Source organism: Sebastes fasciatus, chromosome 3, assembly GCF_043250625.1.
Source record: "Sebastes fasciatus isolate fSebFas1 chromosome 3, fSebFas1.pri, whole genome shotgun sequence".
NCBI lineage: Eukaryota > Metazoa > Chordata > Actinopteri > Perciformes > Sebastidae > Sebastes > Sebastes fasciatus.
The window spans coordinates 11,690,974-11,710,576 of NC_133797.1; the positions used below are offsets into that span (position 1 = coordinate 11,690,974).

Sequence of the window (19,603 nt, forward strand, 5' to 3'; positions counted from 1 at the left end):
TCACCCCACACAATACATCAATATGGAATAATAGATATGTTGTGGTTAAAAACAAATCTTTGTTTAACAAGGACTGGATGGAGAAAGGAATTTGGTCGGTGACTCACTTAGTTGATAGTAGTGGCTGTATCATGTCGTATGAGAATTTCTGTCTTGGATAAGATTTAATTGGCAATCGTGACGTATTTAAATCCATAACTAAAGCCGTCCCCAACTCTATCATATGCTTGATTAGAGGATTTTTAACAAATCCTACTCCTATCACACCTCGTCTCCCACAACTTTTAGTTGGTGGCTGTGACTTTAGTGAAATCAAAATCCCAAACAAAACAATTAGAAATATGTTTAAACACATGTTATACCCTATAGTATCTTACAGAAACTCAATTTCACAAATCTATCAGAAAGAAACTATTCACATGTTACTAACTAAATATCTAAAATTCCCCATAACTCCCAAAGCAAAAGAAATCCGTATTAAACGGAGTGTATCCATCCAGTGATTTGTTGCGACAACGATTTGGAATTGAAACCAATAACTGTGTATTTTGTGATGATACTGAAACTACTGATCATTTCTGTTTTTGTATTCTGGAGCTTTATGGCTTTATGATATACATGACTGGCTTTTCCCAAAAGTATCTCATCTGTGAAACTTCTCTCAAAAGGACATTGTTTATGGTCTTGTCATGGACAACAACAAAGATGACTTTCTGGTGAATAACATTCTCATTCTTGGAAATTTTATTTGCACAAATCCAAGTATATGAAAGTGAAACTTATAGGTTTAATGTGTTTCATTCTGAGTTTCTTTCTTACATAAAAGCCCTGAAAGTCATGACAAACTAAAATGCATTGAAACTTCTTAGTATAATAGAATAATATGAATTACAGGTACAGCCCTAGCCCGTAATTTAATTTATTATTATTTTCATGTATAATTTTACATATTTTATCTGCTCTTGTTCTGTATGCACCTTGTCCTTTTACTCTAATGCAATAATCTATGAGCCATGTTGTTTGTAAATTTGAATTTGTTCAATAAAAAAACAACTTTCAAGTGTTAAGAAACATTTATTATCAACCGCATATAAATAAATAACATATAAAACAGGTCACAAGACTCTAAGAATAAAAAAAATTGCAAAGGTTTACATGTGTTGTGGCTGACGTGATACCAATACACTAGTAACAATATTTAAGGCAACGCTTGGGAGTAACACACTATTCAAGTATTAGCCGTAAAGATCTGGAGCTGGATATTAACATTTCTGTTGTAAGAGAGCATGTCCTATAAAACTTCTGTACATTTCACACTAATAGAGTTCAGTATGTGCTTACACATCTGGAGATGTTTTTGGTGGCAAAGAACTAGGCACATCAATTTGAAGGAATTCAATGTTGAAGTCCATCCTTCAAAAAAACAGGGAATTAACTGGGAAAACACTGATATGCACAAACAGCTGAACTAATAACCTGATTAACAGACCCCTTTTCACAGGAGACATTTAGAGGTGTAATTAATAACTTTAATCATGGCTGCATTCCAGTTACGTGCTTTGGTTCCTGAGTCCTGGTATTGTGCATGCTGGCTCGTGGCCATGACTTACTTCATGCTTACTTTTCAACTTGTCAACCCTTAAAACAAAGCAATTTCCAACCCCCTACTCACAGGTTGCATGTCTACAAGTTGTAAACAGTTAGCCAAAGAGTAATCCTTCCTTAATGCATTGATATCCAAATGGAATGGAGCCATCGTTAGTGTTATTCATTACATCTGTGCTTTTCATGCTATGACGTCTGCTGTGAGACATAAACGCAGCATCTTTCACGTACAGTGCACAGAGCACAGAGCTTTTCAGCTAAAGGACAAAGAGTATGGATTAATAAAAGCAAAGAGACTAAACTTTTTTTGACAACAGCTGCTGCTGCTGCCATTTTGGACTAAAAACACTTACTCTATTTATAATGTTTTTATTGTTCAACACAGGCCAATTCGGTAGAATATGGCAATAGAGTAGAAGTAATTTTGTTTGACTTTTGTACGGCACCTTTAAGGCGGACGTTTTACTGGCGTCCAGCAGTCACTTTACAGTCCAAAATGCCGGAAGCGTAGCTTTGCTGCTGGGCGCAACAATTGACAATATGCGTTCTTTGAAAAGGATGCCAAAGTCTTCTTAATTCGTATACGTATAAATGTTTTCGGTTTTGCCAACTCAACATTTTTCCCACTAACATCTGCAACATTAGTAAACTGGTCAAAAAAATGCTGGAGGCAGACCTGGTAAAGAATTTCTGTTACTGACAGAGCAGCTGTAGTGATGTTTTATCCCCACCTGAGCAGCCACTCAATGTGAAACTGGAGTGGAACTGTCATCACTATATTATACCCTGGTTGAAAAGTGTAAAAAATGTCACACCAGATAAGAAATATAAAGACATATATTCGTCAGCAACAGGCGTCGCCTTGTGCCAAATTTGAAAACTCTCAAATGATAAGTTATACAATATTTATGTAACCGCTAGAGGCCTTATTAGGAGTCCTCACTGGGGCCAATTAGGAGAGTGTCATCGGGGTCTCGAGGAGAGAGTGCTCTTGAGGACCCTCTGAGGATTTGCTCTGAACTGTCCTCGTTTGGTTTCTGGTGGCTGCTCGGTAGAGAATCCAGTATTGTGTCCAGTCCTCGTCGCAACTCCTGTGTGCCTTCCTGCTGCCTTTTTCTCGATCCTGGAGGGAAGAGAAGACAGGTTTTAGTCACTGACAAAGGTACGGCTTGTTTAAAAAAAAAAAGAAAAAAGCCTGAAGTGCAAGATTTTCATGTCATTAAAATATTTAAGCTGAACAGTGCCCTTTTTTTTAGCTGGCTGCGACATTACTGGAAACTTCTGAAAAATGTGTGCTCGCATTAAAAAAAAGAAATATGTGCAAAAAACCACTAATAAATCTTGTGCAGATGTTGAATGTTTTCATAGGCTGGGTTCATACTGTACCGTGACTGTGAGATCTGGAGCACACGCTTATAGTACGAGCTTATAATCAGGAGCAGCAGCTAACGTTTCAACATAAAGCTTCATCAGAGTGAAGGCCCCAGTTTGAGCTCTCTTTGAGATTCCTTCATCCTATTGTGAGTGTATTAGAAGTAACTGTGTCTACATGTGTCCTTATAAATGCACACACACACACAACCAAAAACAATTGAGCTATACAGAGATCTAAAGAAAAACAGGACTGCTCCAGTGTAAACTCACATCACTCCTCTCTTCCTCTCCAGTGATTTTTGTGTTGCAGTTGACAGAGAACTCTTTCCTCTGGGACGGCCTGTGTGCCCACTCTAAACAAATACACACACATACTAGATTAGTCTTTGCACTACCCACAACGTATAATGCACATATAACAGTACACAATCAATATTTCAGTCCTCTCTGCCTACTTTAACAAATGAGATCAACACCATAAGTCCTATACTGGGAAACATAAAGCAACACTGTTATTATCCACCAGACTCTTCATGAAGGTCTGAACAGGTACTCAAAGCGTAATGCCGTTTTGAATTTGAATAATCACAACTGGATCAGAGCAGCTGTAATTAAAGGTGCTAAATGCGAGATTGGGAGCATTTCTTCTCATAGTTTTCAGTCACGTGAATGGTGTAGAGTCCTGGAGGGCAAAACACCGTTCCAACCGTTCCAACAGCTGTTCCTCCATAGACCTACCGCACAAGCCTGTCAAATCTTTATTTTTTTACAACCCACAAGTGTTTAGATCACCTCTCAAAAAAAACAAAGAAATATATATATGTATATTCAAACTGCAAGTCTTAAGCATGTGTGACCCATATACTGTTCAGTACCCGCTGCGGTGTTTCAATCATTTAAGTGGAAGTAGACAACTTTTCAACTAGCTAGCACGCTAGCTTATCAACTACTTGATCATAACAGAATTTAATAACTTTCACCACTGCTCATTTTTAGAAAGGCCACCACAAGAAAACGTGTTCTTTGTTTATGTAATGTGCATTTAGATTTGGTTTTGCTTTCACTATGCAATTCTGTCTGCCACCTGACACGATCCTGGGGAAAATGAAGGCTTGCTAGCGCGCTATAACGCTGGCGGCCAGAAACAAACATCTGTGATCCATTGTCCGTTTGACAATCTGAACAAAGAACACATTTTCTTGCGGTGGCCTTTCTAAAATGAGCAGTAATGTAAGTTACTATATTCTGTTATGTTTAAGGAATTGATAGCTAATGTCGCCAGAGCTGTACTTTGGAGAGCTTTAGCTACATAATGTTATATCTTGTGGAGATTCCATAGTTTATACTGCTGCCAAGATGAAAGCATAATGTTACAGGCACAGCGGATTTAGTAACGTTCATTCATTCATTCTCAGCTCAGGTAGATATTACTCCACTATATCTTTACATAGCATATAGTTGTTTGATGCTATATTAATGCTCTGAATATCGTATAGAGCGCCTTTAAATACTGATATTTCTATGTGGTGATTAGTTGTGGCCCAGTGGTGCACAATCATACTGTTTTATACCTGGCTGTGAGGCCAGTGGTTCAATGTGACAGTCAGCCCTTACCCACATAGAATTCTGCCAGCTCTACTTCTTTCTACTTTTCCCACATTATTTGTGATGGCTTCACTATCTATAGTGAGAACTCCTCCAACGTATATGATGTGTTCAGCTTCTGAAAAGGTTACCCGTCGTCTGTGCTCTCTCTCCCTGGCCAGCTCTCTGTCCCAGCTGATCAGCTGCATCCTCTCTCCGGCTGACAGGCTGAAGAATATGTCGTGGACCTCATAACGGGCGGCGCACAGCTGGAGCGGGAAACAATTACAGAGCAGACGATGGCTTGAATGAATGCATGTAATCACAGTATCTGTTGTGGTGAGTGCTAATGGGTGGGGGGGGGGTAATTGCTCAGTTGGCTCAGTGTAGCAGAGAAGAGGAGAAAGGTTAACAGATGTTTACGGCGCGTGTTTGCTTTAATACCTGCAGAGTGACTCTCTCCTGCAATAAAAGGTCCTGTCTGCTACAGATCGCTCCTCTGCCAGGGCTCTGCTGCTGCTGCAGGAACTGATGTGTGTCCTAGATGTCCAAACACACACAGCTGTAATCTTCACACAAACTGTTTTTGTTCATTCTACGAGACAGACGTGACGCCGCTGTCTCTACTCACCCTGATGGTGCGCACCAGCTGCGCCACTCTCTCGGTCCTCAGCAGCCTGCGAGCCAGAAAACCTTTCGCAGCTGCGAACAGCAGGGGGCGGTAGCGCTCTGAGAGTGGGCTGCAGCGCTGAGGAAGAGGAGGAAGAGGGGAGAACGAGTGAGGAGAGAGGTGAATAATGAGGAGCAGAGGGGAAGAGAGAGGAGAATGCTAATTCCATCAATGACAACCAATTAATTTCCCACGCAGATTCTCAAGGTCTTTTGGTTGGCATCTGTTTAGCGCATCAACGCAAGTGGACTCATCATTATAATGGGGAATAATAAGCAGAATAATAATGTGTCACTCACTTGTTGATTCTTAAGATGTTGCATGTTTGTTGTACAACTATAGTCTAACTGAAGCTGAGCTGCTGAGAGAGCAATAACAGATGAGAGGGGCTACTGATAAGGATTAAGACATCGAGGGGGAAGTATTTGTTTCACCTGCGTGTGTCAGCTAACTGGTGATGAATAAAAATATTGCGGGTACAAGGATAAGCAGGACAAGCTTTTCGGATCACTGACATTAGCCAACAAATGTAATACCTGAGAGAGGGTAGGAAAGGTCAACGCGTCCCCAAGACGTGAGCTTGACATGGAGCAAGGGAAGGACACGCTCTGGAGGAGACGGTAACGCACTGCCAACGCCTGAGAGAGAGACAGACAGAGAGAGAGAGAGAGACAGACAGGGGAAAGAGATGTAACGGTGGAGGGAAGGAATAGGAGGAGGAGAAGTGCATGTGTGTGTGTTTAGGGCACGCATGCGTGCATTTGGGAGCAGGCAAGGTTGGAAAATATTGAATTGGAAAGGACAGCAAATGAGGCAGGAGGATGAAATTAATTGAGGGTAGAGAGAAAGAGACAGAAGGGGAGAGATGGGGCACAGAGGCAAGAGGGATGAGATGAGAGGGGGAGCAGGAGGAGGAGGAGGAGGAGAGGGATGACGGGGATGATGAGACAGGAGAGATGGAGAAAATGAATACAGCCAGAGAGTCAAAAACCACATTGGAGGAGGTATGAGACAAAACAAAGAGAGGGATGCGAGGAGAGGGGAAAAAAGAGAGAAGGGGAAGGGACCATTAGCGGTGGCACTCGACGGGACGATCTGGCACTTAACCACAGACGCTCATGAATTAAACAAATTATCCTTTCCCTTTCTGTGTCAATTCCCTCGGTCCCCTCCTCCCCGTTACCAGAGAGTCCAGCCAGTTCGCTCTCTCATCACATCACAAATGATGGAAGGACAGAGGGGAGTCAGAAAGAAGTCTTTTTTTTTTTTTTTTTTTACTAAACAGCTTATGTTAATTATATTGTTGTTAAGGATACATAAATTAAACAGAGACTGTGATTAATAGGGCAAGGACACGGGCCAAGAACAAATACAGACACAAGCTGAAGAAACAAGAACTGGCTGCCAGAGAACAGCAGGCGTCCTTGAAGTCTCGCACACACACACACACAGAAACAGGCGACCATGCCAGCTCGCCTCTTAGGGATGTAATGAAACATTTATGGTAGAATCCCTGCGTGTGTGTTTTTTTTTTTTTTACTGGGGAGAGTCTGAAGGTCTCTTGTAATGAGCAGATGTCTGTAGTCTGCCCACGACCCCGGTCTCCAGAAGCACGCTCTAACATGTAGGGCGACAGCACGTGTGTCCACATTATGGATCAGAGCCAGAGCCTTTCAAAGGTCCGCCTCTAGTTTCAAAAGAACATTTAGGGTCAATGTTATATCACAGCTTAGTGAATTGGTTAGAAAGCCTATTCTTAATTTGAAAGAGATGGCCATTTCTCATAGGTGACTTTGGGTGGAGTCACAAAGCTTGGCAGAGTGAATTATGGTTGACTTTACAGGAGTTACGTAGTGCTAGATCTGTACAGCAATAGATGATGCAATTTAATGCAAGCAGCGGGCCAATGGGATGGAGGGAATATCAATATGTCTGTGTTTGAACCACGTTCAGAGTTAGAATAAATGTCTGTAATTTCAGCCTTCCTTTAACTTCTTGCGAATTCTTTATGGCCGTTTTGACGCTCAAGGAAGAGGACACATTTGCATGGCAAGTCGAGAGAAAACTTAAAAAGGGTACAGCTGGCAATATTCTTCTTAATTTTCCTTCATATTTTTCTTACTGTCAATAAATCCCACGGGGCTCCCCTGTAGCTCAGGGATTAAGACGCCGACCATGAACCGCAACGTCTTCAATTCAGCTTCAGCTGGGGACCTTTGTCTGTTTCTCTCCACACAACATCCACAGCTGCAAACTTGGTTATTAAAAATGTGAAATGACTTCCTACAACTCGGCTCCCTAGTTTAAGCAAACGTTACTCAAACAGGAGCACGTAGTGTATTTGTTGGGGAATATTTTCACGATTTCTGCAGTGCTCATCAAATTAAATTTAAGACAGTTTAAAGAGGACCTATTATGCTTATTTTCAGGTTCATGCTTGTATTTTGGGTTTCTACTAGAATGCTTTACTTTCCTCATACCGGCTGTGTTGCAGCACCTCTTTTCCCCCTGTCTGAAACGTTTGAGCTCAATGACCTATATCAGCTATATCAGGCTTAAAAGGCAATTCTTGTTAATAGGGTCACTGGTTTTGAAGAATATATAATATTGCCAGACTTATCCTTTAACCCCCTGAGACCCACGGGATTGCAGGCGATCCTGACCGACTTTACTGCGTGATGTTAGTCCCCATAGGAGCCATTTCATTGTAGTGAGACCATTTTTTGAAACTTGACCTCCCTGTATAAAATGAGCTATGGTGACCTCTAGGATAATCACAGCCTCATGAAACTTTACAACCACAAACTAGAGACCTAGAGCATTCAGAGGATGGATGGCTTTCCTAGCTAGATTGACAATAAGGGGGTTTATGAGCAGTTTACACAACAGAAGTGCTTGCTATCCAGTCACCAAAAAACGCAATTCTCTCAGAAATCTCCAAATGTCAAACGTTTTTGATACCAAATCACCGCATGGCTTTTTCTTTGGTGTTCATGTTTATTTCTTGTCACACAGTGCTGAGCTCCTTCTCAAATAAATCTTCAGGTTCCCAGCTTTCAGATGATGTACACCCCTTCTATGTGACATATACTGTTGACCTGCTATCTCCCCCTAAAGACCCCCTGTAACCCCATAAATAAGATTTAAAAAAAAATAAGTCGATTGTGGGTCTCAGAGGGTCCTTTAACATTAAAAAATGAAAATGCAAATTAAATTACATTTATAACATTTTTGAGCTCTCCTTTAATAGAAAAAAACTCGGTAAGATATGGAGTTAAAATACCATTAACCGAGTTTAACCTGTTTATTCTTGCTGCACCTTGGTGTTGAGACAAAAGAGAAAGGGGTGTCGTGTTTGGTGTCAACCAGTTGTGTGCCATATTCTAATATCCTTCTGCAAGACTGTCTTGCAAACGGCTCAGTGCATACCTAATATGTGCAATATTAATTTACACTAGAGAGGTTAAGGTCAAACTTGTAGTCCCAGATAAAGCGCCAAAAATGCAGCAATGGACCTACTTTTTTGGCTTCACATATCTAAATTTAAACATTTGTTTTTGTTTAGTTTCATCTCAAAAACATCTAATTACCCCATAACACCAATAATCTATTTCCATTTTCTCACCTGCAGTAGTTCTTCCTGTTGTTTCCTGTGCTCGTCCTGCAGGGCTCTGACCTGAGCAGCGTGGGCCTGTTTCAGTTGCTCCTGCTTGTCTTCTTGACCGCCACGGCCTTCGTACCACCGTGCTGCAGCTGAAGGCGACATATCTGTAATGTGTGGTCACATAATGTGTGAATAAAAAACAAAAGAAAATCTGGACTATTACAGCACAATGTCCTGCCAAAGAGAAGGCTTGGTTCTGATCAGATTATTTTTCTATTCAATGGACTCCTTGCTCCCGATATACTGTTGATCAATATTAAAAAAAATCCTGATCAGTCCTGATCCTGAGGACCGGCTAAAGGCATTCATACTGTTCTTATTTTAATGTCTGTTTTTTAGTCAAGTTTGTACCACTGATTTGCTTTTTCTAAATCTCTATGTACTCAAAATATGGAGGACGGAACCTGCCAAAATCACAAATAAATAAATAAATAAATGACTCGATAAATAAATAATTATTAAATCATTAAATGTAGCAAAAATAATATTAGAAATAAATGTAGCCATTAATTAATTGATCAAATGTGTGACATAAATTGATATATCTGTTTTAATTTGCTTCTTTATTTATTTATCTTTTTATTAATTCCCTTATTTATTTACTCCTTTGTTTGATTTTCCCTTTTATTCATTTATTTATTAATGTGTTTATCTTTATTTAAATTTAGTTATCTTTTAATCATTATATATATTTTTTTATTACTTATTTATTTTTGCATTTATTTGTTATTAATTTATTTAATTAAATTATTTAAAAAGCTAAATTAAATTTAAAAAAAAAATACATTTCAATGTGAATAGAAATAAACACACAAATAAATAAAAGGGAAAGTTAAACAGAATAGTAAATAATTAAGGGAATTAATACAGTCGTTAATACAGTCGTTCATTTATTTATAATTTTTTTTATTTTGGCAGGTTCTGTCGTTCGTACCTCCAACAGCATATTCATCCCTGTTCAACTATTGTCCTTGTCTTACCTTTAGGAGTGCTGGAGTCGGGTCTGACCACAGAGTCTGCTCCTTTGTTGCCATCTGCACTCCTGTCCAGTGTCTCCTCTGTCATGTGCATAAGCAGCCTCCGTTTGACCTTGAATATCCCACCCTGACCTTCGCCGCCGCTCTCTGGGGTTAGATGCTCCTCCGGAACAAGATTACTTTTTGAGCCCGAGTCGGACCCTGACTCTTCAAGGAACCACAGGCCAGACGGTGCGTCCACGTCATACGACTGGTTGAGAGATGGCGAGTGGGTAGAGTCGTGACCTTCTGCAGGTAGGTTGCTGGTATCCGAAAGCACCGAGACGTTACGTGAAGCCATGGTCACAGTATTTCTGAATACATCGGGAATTCGCAGCCGCTGTGTTGCGGAAAGGATGCATTTGGCTGTGGGCTTTCTACAGCCGTCATGCTGTCCGTAACTTTTTGAAAGTCCTTCTTTACATTTCCATTTTTCCTTCGTTCTCTCTGTAGCTACGGTTTTGACTAGCCTGAGCTCGCTTACGTCTACTGCCTCAGCTTCTTTTACCTGCACTATGAGAGGAACGCCGTACGTGTCACTGATGCTTGGTTCAGGTCCTGTATCTTCCGGCTGCATGTCCCTGAAATTGTCCAATGATTGTCTTCTTGGCTGCTCTCCGTACCGTTGGTCTTGCTGTGCATCTTTGCCAATGTCATCATCCCTCAGTTTATCCTCCGAATAATAGGCACCCTCACTTGGATGAGAGCGCTCGCTTTGGGTGTTGCTCTCGGTTTGGCCGTGATTCTTCAAGTTTTCTGTCAGTGTGGACTCCAGATCTGAGATCAGTACTTTAAGGCTGAACAGGTTGGACTCAAGCTGATCTATGTGCTGTGAACTCTTGGCTGAAACGCACGTTACATCACCTTCAACCGCGAGCTTCACAGTGGAAGGAACTGCTGTGGGACTGTTTTTATGCCCCGGGTTAACTTCCTCAACCTTGTGGCCTTCACTCAAAACAGTATCGACTAAAACTTTCCTCTTTGAGGTCTCGGCCCCATCGAGAGCTTCTCCATCTCGGATGCTGCCTTTGCTTTTGCAGAGCACAGGACTCCTACAGAAACTAGGGGCTGGGATAGTGTGATATTTCCCTGCTCTATTATAAAAAGCTGCAGTGCAGGAGGTCAAGCAAAAGGCTTCCTGAACAGGCGAGGTCTCTGTCGACGTGGGTTGCTGCTGTTTAGGCTCTGTTATGACCTCGTGCGAAATATTCAGCTTATTATTTCTGAAGACTGTTTCCTCCTCAACACAAGTCATTTCCTTAGTATTTCCATCTCCTGTTAAAGGTGTGCTTTCAGATTTTAAGTTTTCCCCAATAAACTCGCTCTCAATCATCTTCTCATTTTCCAAGGATTTCTTTGGCGACATTTCCACAGAGGGGAAAGAAGTGCCTCTCCTCTCTTTAGTTTTCTTCCCCTCCGCGGTCACAGTCCCCTTGTCAGGGAACTCGTCATTCTCCTTATCAGAGAGGCTCTGCTCCTCCGCCCTTGCTCTCGTCTGTTCTCGGCCCCTCTCCTGAATTTTAGTGCTTTTGGCTTGGTTCCTAAGCATCCGCTGGCGCCGCCGATACTCCTGAGATTTCTTCAGCAGGGCCTGGAGGCTCAGACGATAAGGCTCCTCAGATGGCTGCGCTTCGTGTTCGTGGTTGTCCGCTGGTTCTGATTCTGTGGGGTCGTGCTGAATATGCAGCTCTGTTGTTGGACTGTGATGAGCGCTTAATGTCTGCGATAACTCTAGATCGTCTGAGACGCCACTGTTTTCTGATGAAGAGACCGCGCCCTCAATTCTGTCCAAGTTGTGATCTTTGTCGAGGTCAAGTGCCGTGGTAAAGGGAAGGTTATCTTCACCCTCTGTGCTGTCCAGATGACTGCTTTCAGATTGCTCTTCTGGTAAATGGTCACATATGACTGAATCCTCCTGGAGCGAGGTGTAACAAGTGTCTTTTACTACTATTTCGTCAGTACAAAAGGACGATTCCAGTCCGCTCCTTTCCAGTTCCTCTCCATCCACGGGGGGGTGGCTTATAATATCTGGCATCTTGGCGATTGTGTTTGAGGTGTTGTGAAGGAAAAAGCCACCCATACTATTGTTATCATAAGCTCCCTCTGAGGAGCCAAAGCTCTCTCTCTCTGCATCAATCCTTCCAGAGACACTGGTGGTGTTTTCTACGTTCTCGTAGGTCACATAGCCGGAGGACACTGACTGGTGGCTTGGCTGTGATCCCTGTTGGCTGTAATGTTGGTCAGTAAGGCATCCGTCCTGGTAACTTTGCTGAGGTGTCACATCAGAGGCGAAAAAGGCACTATATGTAGTTGACGTCAACGGAGGAAGAGAAGCACCATCCTTTTCTTTCCTTCCGGGTAGTGGTGAGAGCGAAAGACTATCCTTTGTTCCCATGATTAAATTGCTCTGTGACACTGATCTGCCGCTGGTGTTGTGGGAATATGAAGATTTTGTGTCAATCTCTGACTCTTGAAGCAACTCCTCCAGCGTTGGCGTCTTTCTCAGCTGCAATTCATAAGAGGAAACAATAACAAATAGCATGAGATTAGAGAAAAGGAGTTTTTTCATTTGATTTGAGAGCATGACAAAACATGACATGAACGAAAATAATGTCTGACGATGACTCTGTTTATGCATAATAACTAGTGTATGTTTGTATCTAACTGAGCAGTCTACCAATATGTTATCCTCAAGCAACACACAAATACAAATATATGAACATATCAGGTTTCCCAAGAGGATAGCTGAAAAGTGAAAACTTATATTACCTGAACACTGTGTAGGATAGTTTGCACGAAGGCCATTCTTGAATCATCCTTCAGCTTTCTGTGGACAGCAGCTTTCTGTGCTGCATCTCTGTGTCGCTGCATCTCCTCTCTCTGCTCCCCTGAGAGCTGTTATCATCAGAAAGCAGACATGAGGTGTCACCTAATGATTATTAGCACTAATGATTATTTTCATTTTCCATTATGCTGTTCTTTAGTTTTTTTCGGTTTTTACTTGTTTGGTCTATAAAAAGACAAGAAATTGTGAAAAACGTCCGTCACAAATTCCCAGAGCCCCCGTTAACCTCTTCCACTCCTTGAGGGTGCCGGCGCCCTCGGCCCACTTTGTCTTTTTCAGAGGCTGTAGCAGGCTCAGTTTTAAAGCTAGAGTGGTTTCATATGAAACTAGGAAAACTAAGGAATCCACTGTTACCAATCAAGTCATCCTAGCATGTCGGGAAGAACGCTAAATAAGGCTAGGAAGTTAGGCTAAATTTTGGTGAGGAAAAACTGGGATGGCCATTTTCAAAGGGGTCCCTTGACCTCTGACCTCAAGATATGTGAATGAAAATGGGTTCTATGGGTACCCACGAGTCTCCCCTTTACAGACATGCCCACTTTATGATAATCACATGCAGTTTGGGGCAAAAAACAATGCATTTGAATGCAGTATAAATGTGTTATTTTTGCCTATTCTGAAAATGATGTGTTTTTTTGCATACTAGGGTCCCTAAACAGTCTTGGAATTACATAAATTGGATATGACTGTAAAGCTGAGACTCTTGTGGATCCAATGAGCCCAATTGTATTCATCTGTGATGATGTTAGTCCCCATAGTAGCCATTTAATTGTATTGAGACCATTTTTTGAAACTTGACTTCACTGCCTGTGGTGACCTCTAGGATAATCACAGCCTCATAAAACTTTACAGCATTCAGAGGATGGATGGTTTTCCTATGTATATTGACAATAAGGGGGTTTATGAGCAGTTTGCAGAACAGAAGTGCTCGCTGTCCAATTGCAGAAAAATTTAATTCTTGCAGAAATCTCCAAATGTCAAAAGTTTTTGATACCAAATCACAGCCTGGCTTTTTCTTTGGGGTTCCTCAAGGTCTTGGTGTCTTAATGTGGTATTTTGGAGGGATTATTCATCATTTTGATAAATTCTCGCGTAATAAAAAAACTTGTTAAATTTGGCACCAAATCTGTGTAACAAATGGTATCAACCCCAAAATTGCTGCAACAACGTATGAGACATAATCAGGAAAAGGAAAAGGTTAGGGTGAATTCTTAAAATAGCTTTAGTCCAACCAACCCTCAAAAACCCCAAATAACATGACACTAATGGCAATTTACAATGATATAAAGCAGTGTAAAGCAGTAATAACATCTGAAAAGCCTGAAGAACCTGTGACATTTTTGCTTCATAACTTCTATGAATAATGAATGATCAAATTTGTATTACTTTTTTTAGTCAATTGACTAATTGTTGCAGCACTAATCCACAAAAATGACCAGTTACACCATGACAGCACAGTACAACTGGCCTTACCTAACATACATAATACATAACAAAGAGAGCTGAGAGACAGTAAAGTTTTTAGTGCGTCGTATTAGCTCAGATTAAAACCCCCAATAAGATAAAATAAATTAAGATAAGATAAGATGAACCTTTATTAATCCCGGGGGGGGAATTCAGGTGTCAAAGCAGCAACATCAGCAAACAGAGTGAAACACAGGAGAGGTAAAGGTATACAAAAAATATAAAAAACAATAATAAAGATATAAAAGATACAGAGTGAATGGGTGAACATAGTGTGTACAGTCCGTCAATAAATAAATATAGCATGTACATATGTGCAGTCTATAAAGTGGTATATAGGATGTATAGTGTAAAGTAAGTGTATATAGGATGTATAGTGTAAAGTAAGTGGTATATAGGATGTATAGTGTAAAGTAAGTGGTATATAGGATGTATAGTGTAAAGTAAGTGGTATATAGGATGTATAGTGCAAAGTAAGTGGTATATAGGATGTATAGTGTAAAGTAAGTGGTATATAGGATGTATAGTGTAAAGTAGGTGTATATAGGATGTATAGTGTAAAGTAAGTGTATATAGGATGTATAGTGTAAAGTAGGTGTATATAGGATGTATAGTGTAAAGTAAGTGTATATAGGATGTATAGTGTAAAGTAAGTGGTATATAGGATGTATAGTGTAAAGTAAGTGGTATATAGGATGTATAGTGTAAAGTAAGTGGTATATAGGATGTATAGTGTAAAGTAAGTGGTATATAGGATGTATAGTGTAAAGTAAGTGGTATATAGGATGTATAGTGTAAAGTAAGTGGTATATAGGATGTATAGTGTAAAGTAGGTGTATATAGGATGTATAGTGTAAAGTAAGTGTATATAGGATGTATAGTGTAAAGTAAGTGTATATAGGATGTATAGTGTAAAGTAAGTGGTATATAGGATGTATAGTGTAAAGTAAGTGGTATATAGGATGTATAGTGTAAAGTAAGTGGTATATAGGATGTATAGTGTAAAGTAAGTGGTATATAGGATGTATAGTGTAAAGTAAGTGGTATATAGGATGTATAGTGTAAAGTAAGTGGTATATAGGATGTATAGTGTAAAGTAGGTGTATATAGGATGTATAGTGTAAAGTAAGTGTATATAGGATGTATAGTGTAAAGTAGGTGTATATAGGATGTATAGTGTAAAGTAAGTGGTATATAGGATGTATAGTGTAAAGTAAGTGTATATAGGATGTATAGTGTAAAGTAAGTGGTATATAGGATGTATAGTGTAAAGTAGGTGTATATAGGATGTATAGTGTAAAGTAAGTGGTATATAGGATGTATAGTGTAAAGTAAGTGTATATAGGATGTATAGTGTAAAGTAGGTGTATATAGGATGTAGTGTAAAGTAAGTGGTATATAGGATGTATAGTGTAAAGTAGGTGTATATAGGATGTATAGTGTAAAGTAGGTGTATATAGGATGTATAGTGTAAAGTAAGTGGTATATAGGATGTATAGTGTAAAGTAAGTGTATATAGGATGTAGTGTAAAGTAAGTGGTATATAGGATGTATAGTGTAAAGTAGGTGTATATAGGATGTATAGTGTAAAGTAGGTGTATATAGGATGTATAGTGTAAAGTAAGTGGTATATAGGATGTATAGTGTAAAGTAGGTGTATATAGGATGTATAGTGTAAAGTAAGTGTATATAGGATGTAGTGTAAAGTAAGTGGTATATAGGATGTATAGTGTAAAGTAGGTGTATATAGGATGTATAGTGTAAAGTAGGTGTATATAGGATGTATAGTGTAAAGTAAGTGGTATATAGGATGTATAGTGTAAAGTAAGTGGTATATAGGATGTATAGTGTAAAGTAAGTGGTATATAGGATGTATAGTGTAAAGTAAGTGGTATATAGGATGTATAGTGTAAAGTAGGTGTATATAGGATGTATAGTGTAAAGTAGGTGTATATAGGATGTATAGTGTAAAGTAAGTGGTATATAGGATGTATAGTGTAAAGTAAGTGGTATATAGGATGTATAATGTAAAGTAAGTGGTATATAGGATGTATAGTGTAAAGTAAGTGGTATATAGGATGTATAGTGTAAAGTAGGTGTATATAGGATGTATAGTGTAAAGTAAGTGGTATATAGGATGTATAGTGTAAAGTAGGTGGTATATAGGATGTACAGTGTAAAGTAAGTGTATATAGGATGTATAGTGTAAAGTAAGTGGTATATAGGATGTATAATGTAAAGTAAGTGTATATAGGATGTATAGTGTAAAGTAAGTGGTATATAGGATGTATAATGTAAAGTAAGTGGTATATAGGATGTATAATGTAAAGTAAGTGGTATATAGGATGTATAATGTAAAGTAAGTGTATATAGGATGTATAGTGTAAAGTAGGTGGTATATAGGATGTATAATGTAAAGTAAGTGGTATATAGGATGTATAGTGTAAAGTAGGTGGTATATAGGATGTATAATGTAAAGTAAGTGGTATATAGGATGTATAATGTAAAGTAAGTGGTATATAGGATGTATAATGTAAAGTAAGTGGTATATAGGATGTATAGTGTAAAGTAAGTGTATATAGGATGTATAGTGTAAAGTAGGTGGTATATAGGATGTACAGTGTAAAGTAGGTGGTATATAGGATGTATAATGTAAAGTAAGTGGTATATAGGATGTATAGTGTAAAGTAAGTGTATATAGGATGTATAGTGTAAAGTAGGTGGTATATAGGATGTATAGTGTAAAGTAAGTGGTATATAGGATGTATAATGTAAAGTAAGTGGTATATAGGATGTATAATGTAAAGTAAGTGGTATATAGGATGTATAATGTAAAGTAAGTGGTATATAGGATGTATAATGTAAAGTAAGTGGTATATAGGATGTATAATGTAAAGTAAGTGGTATATAGGATGTATAATGTAAAGTAAGTGGTATATAGGATGTATAGTGTAAAGTAAGTGTATATAGGATGTATAGTGTAAAGTAGGTGGTATATAGGATGTACAGTGTAAAGTAGGTGTAAAGTGTGCCAGTGGTTAGAGTCCAAGATGGTTGCAGATAGTGCATGTTTAAAGTTGTTAAAGTCCTCATGGTTCTCATATGGGGGTCAGCCTTGGTTGTGGAGCCTGATGGCTACCAGCATGAATGTTGACTTTAACATAAACATCATAGGTCCTACCAGAGGAGGAAGGATGGGTTGTCCATGGAAGAGGATGAGAGAGGATGAAGGTGGAGGCTGGTTGTGTTCCTCCTCATCATCATCACTCTTCCTCAGCAGAGAGAGACGATGCATCACAAACTGGTCGTAGTCCTCCATCAAGCTGCATCAGGTAAAGTAACGTTTAACACTTTGAAGACTAACTAGTGTTCATATATTAACGATATCTTGATTGAGTGATATCTGCTAACGTTAGCTGTAACTTTAGCTAGTTAGCCAGCTAGCTAAGTGGTTAGCTCACGTTAGCGTTTAATACCAAACTGTTGTCAAAGTAATATCTAGTTAATATCTATTATTAAGAGGAGCAGCAGTAGAGCAGCTCTGCAGTGTTACCTCTGATGAAACAGCACCAAACTAGAGTGTAGTGGAGCTACCAAACAGAGCAGTCTCCAGCAGCATCAGGCTGTCTGTGTTTACATGTTTACCGCCTCTCCTCTCTGCTCCCGGAGCAACACCACGGTGACAGTTTAGAGACCGTGAAGACCCGGACTGGACTCACAGCACGGACCTGGACACAACGAGGCAAGGCAGCTTTATTTGTAGAGCACATTTCAGCAACAGAGCAATTCAAAGTGCTTTACATAAACATTCAAGAGCATTGCTACAAAGTGCAAAAGAACATTAAGACATAATTAAAACAGTTATTAAAGATTAGAAAATAAAAACAAGCTACAAATAAAAGCTAGGATAGAAGTTAAAATAGAGTATAACACACAAAAGTAAAAGCTCTAGTGCAGTATCAGATCATTATCTGGTTTAATAAAAGGCAGCAGCAAACAGGACAGTTTTAAGCTTTGATTTAAGCTTTAAGTTTTGATTTCTCTGAGAGACAAAATTAAACAACGAATAATATACCAATTTAAAAACACAATACACAACATTTACTCACAAAGACTCATATCACATTAACTAAACCTAAACCTTCTCCTCTGAGTCAACGATATTGCTGTGAAACTTGTATTAATGAGGAGTGAACTGTCATGGTGCTCCATGTTTTCACAGCATCCAGACCTGCTGGAGAGGAAGGGAGCTGCTGATAACTTGATACTGCCACCTACAGACCTGACTGGTTATACACAAATATGAGGCCTTCATACTGTCAACTAAGCACTGAAGATTAAAAAAAAAAAAAAAAAAAAAGTAGTACAAATTGTACATTTTCAGCCTTGAGTTTTGGCCTATTGACCCTCAAAAACCCAAATAACGTGACACTAATGGCAATTTACAATAGTATAGAGCAGTTTCAGCAGCGATAACATCTGAAAAGCCTGAAGAACCTGTGACATTTTTGCTTCATAACTTCTATGAATAATTAATGATCAAATTTATATTACTTTTTTGTTGATTGACTAATTGTTGCAGCACTGATCCACAAAAATTACCAGTTACACCATAACAGCACAGTACAACTGGCCTTACCTAACATACACAATACATAACAAAGAGAGCTGAGAGACAGCAAAGCTTTTAGTGGGTTTCTTTGTCTTATTGGCTCAGATTAAAACCCCCAATAATGTTGACTTTAACAGAGATATCTTAAAACGTAGGTTATACCAGGGGAGGAAGGATGAAGTGGATAAGAGAGGATGAAGGTGGAGGCTTGTTGTGTTCCTCCTCATCACTTTTCCTCTGGGAAAAAAAAAAAAAGTAGTAAAAATTTTGCAGTACATTTTCAGCCTTGAGTTTTGGCCTATTGGCACCACACAAATAAATTGATTGTAAATATAATTAACCAGACGTCATTTTAAATGTGTAGATTGCATGTTCTCTATCTTTTAAACCATTATTCCATTTTTTTGTACTGTAATATTGTTTTGTATTGTCATAAAGTCATAGGCCTACATCAGTGTGGTTTTTTTTTTGGGGGGGGGGGATTCTTTTTATTCCTTTTTTTTCCCAAACATAGCATAACAAACAACACAAAACATAATACAACATAATGATGTGTTATATAGTTTTAGTTGTGCGTGTTAAAGGTCTGCAAAGTTACCAAGCCCAAAGTCCAGGTCAAAGGGAGTTACTCACCCCCACAGAAACACTGCTCCTGCACTGCCTGAAACCCCTTGCTTGAAGTCCCGCCTTTTCTCCCGTAATGTGGTGATGTCACCAAGTAACATATTTGCACAACAGCTAGTTTGGCACACCCTCAAACAAAGCTAAT

General features: G+C 39.2%; 1 protein-coding gene across 3 annotated transcripts; it reads right to left on the reverse strand.

The window, feature by feature from the left end:
• Positions 1-1,054: 1,054 nt before the first annotated feature.
• On the reverse strand, positions 1,055-17,914 carry cp110 (centriolar coiled-coil protein 110). 3 transcript variants are annotated; one of them, XM_074628942.1, is made up of 11 exons: positions 17,776-17,914; positions 17,404-17,545; positions 12,683-12,808; positions 9,878-12,419; positions 8,859-9,001; positions 5,770-5,871; positions 5,195-5,311; positions 5,008-5,103; positions 4,716-4,832; positions 3,250-3,332; positions 1,055-2,728 (listed from the first exon to the last, which is right to left on the reverse strand). In XM_074628942.1, exons 2-11 carry the CDS (start codon positions 17,539-17,541, stop codon positions 2,569-2,571), a joined length of 3,624 nt encoding a protein of 1,207 aa, XP_074485043.1. In that variant the 5' UTR covers positions 17,542-17,545; positions 17,776-17,914; the 3' UTR covers positions 1,055-2,568. The 3 variants fall into 3 exon arrangements, with proteins under 3 accessions (XP_074485043.1, XP_074485044.1, XP_074485045.1); XM_074628943.1 differs by having other exon boundaries at positions 8,859-8,986; positions 17,404-17,888; XM_074628944.1 differs by lacking the exon at positions 5,770-5,871 and having other exon boundaries at positions 17,404-17,887.
• Positions 17,915-19,603: the final 1,689 nt, after the last annotated feature.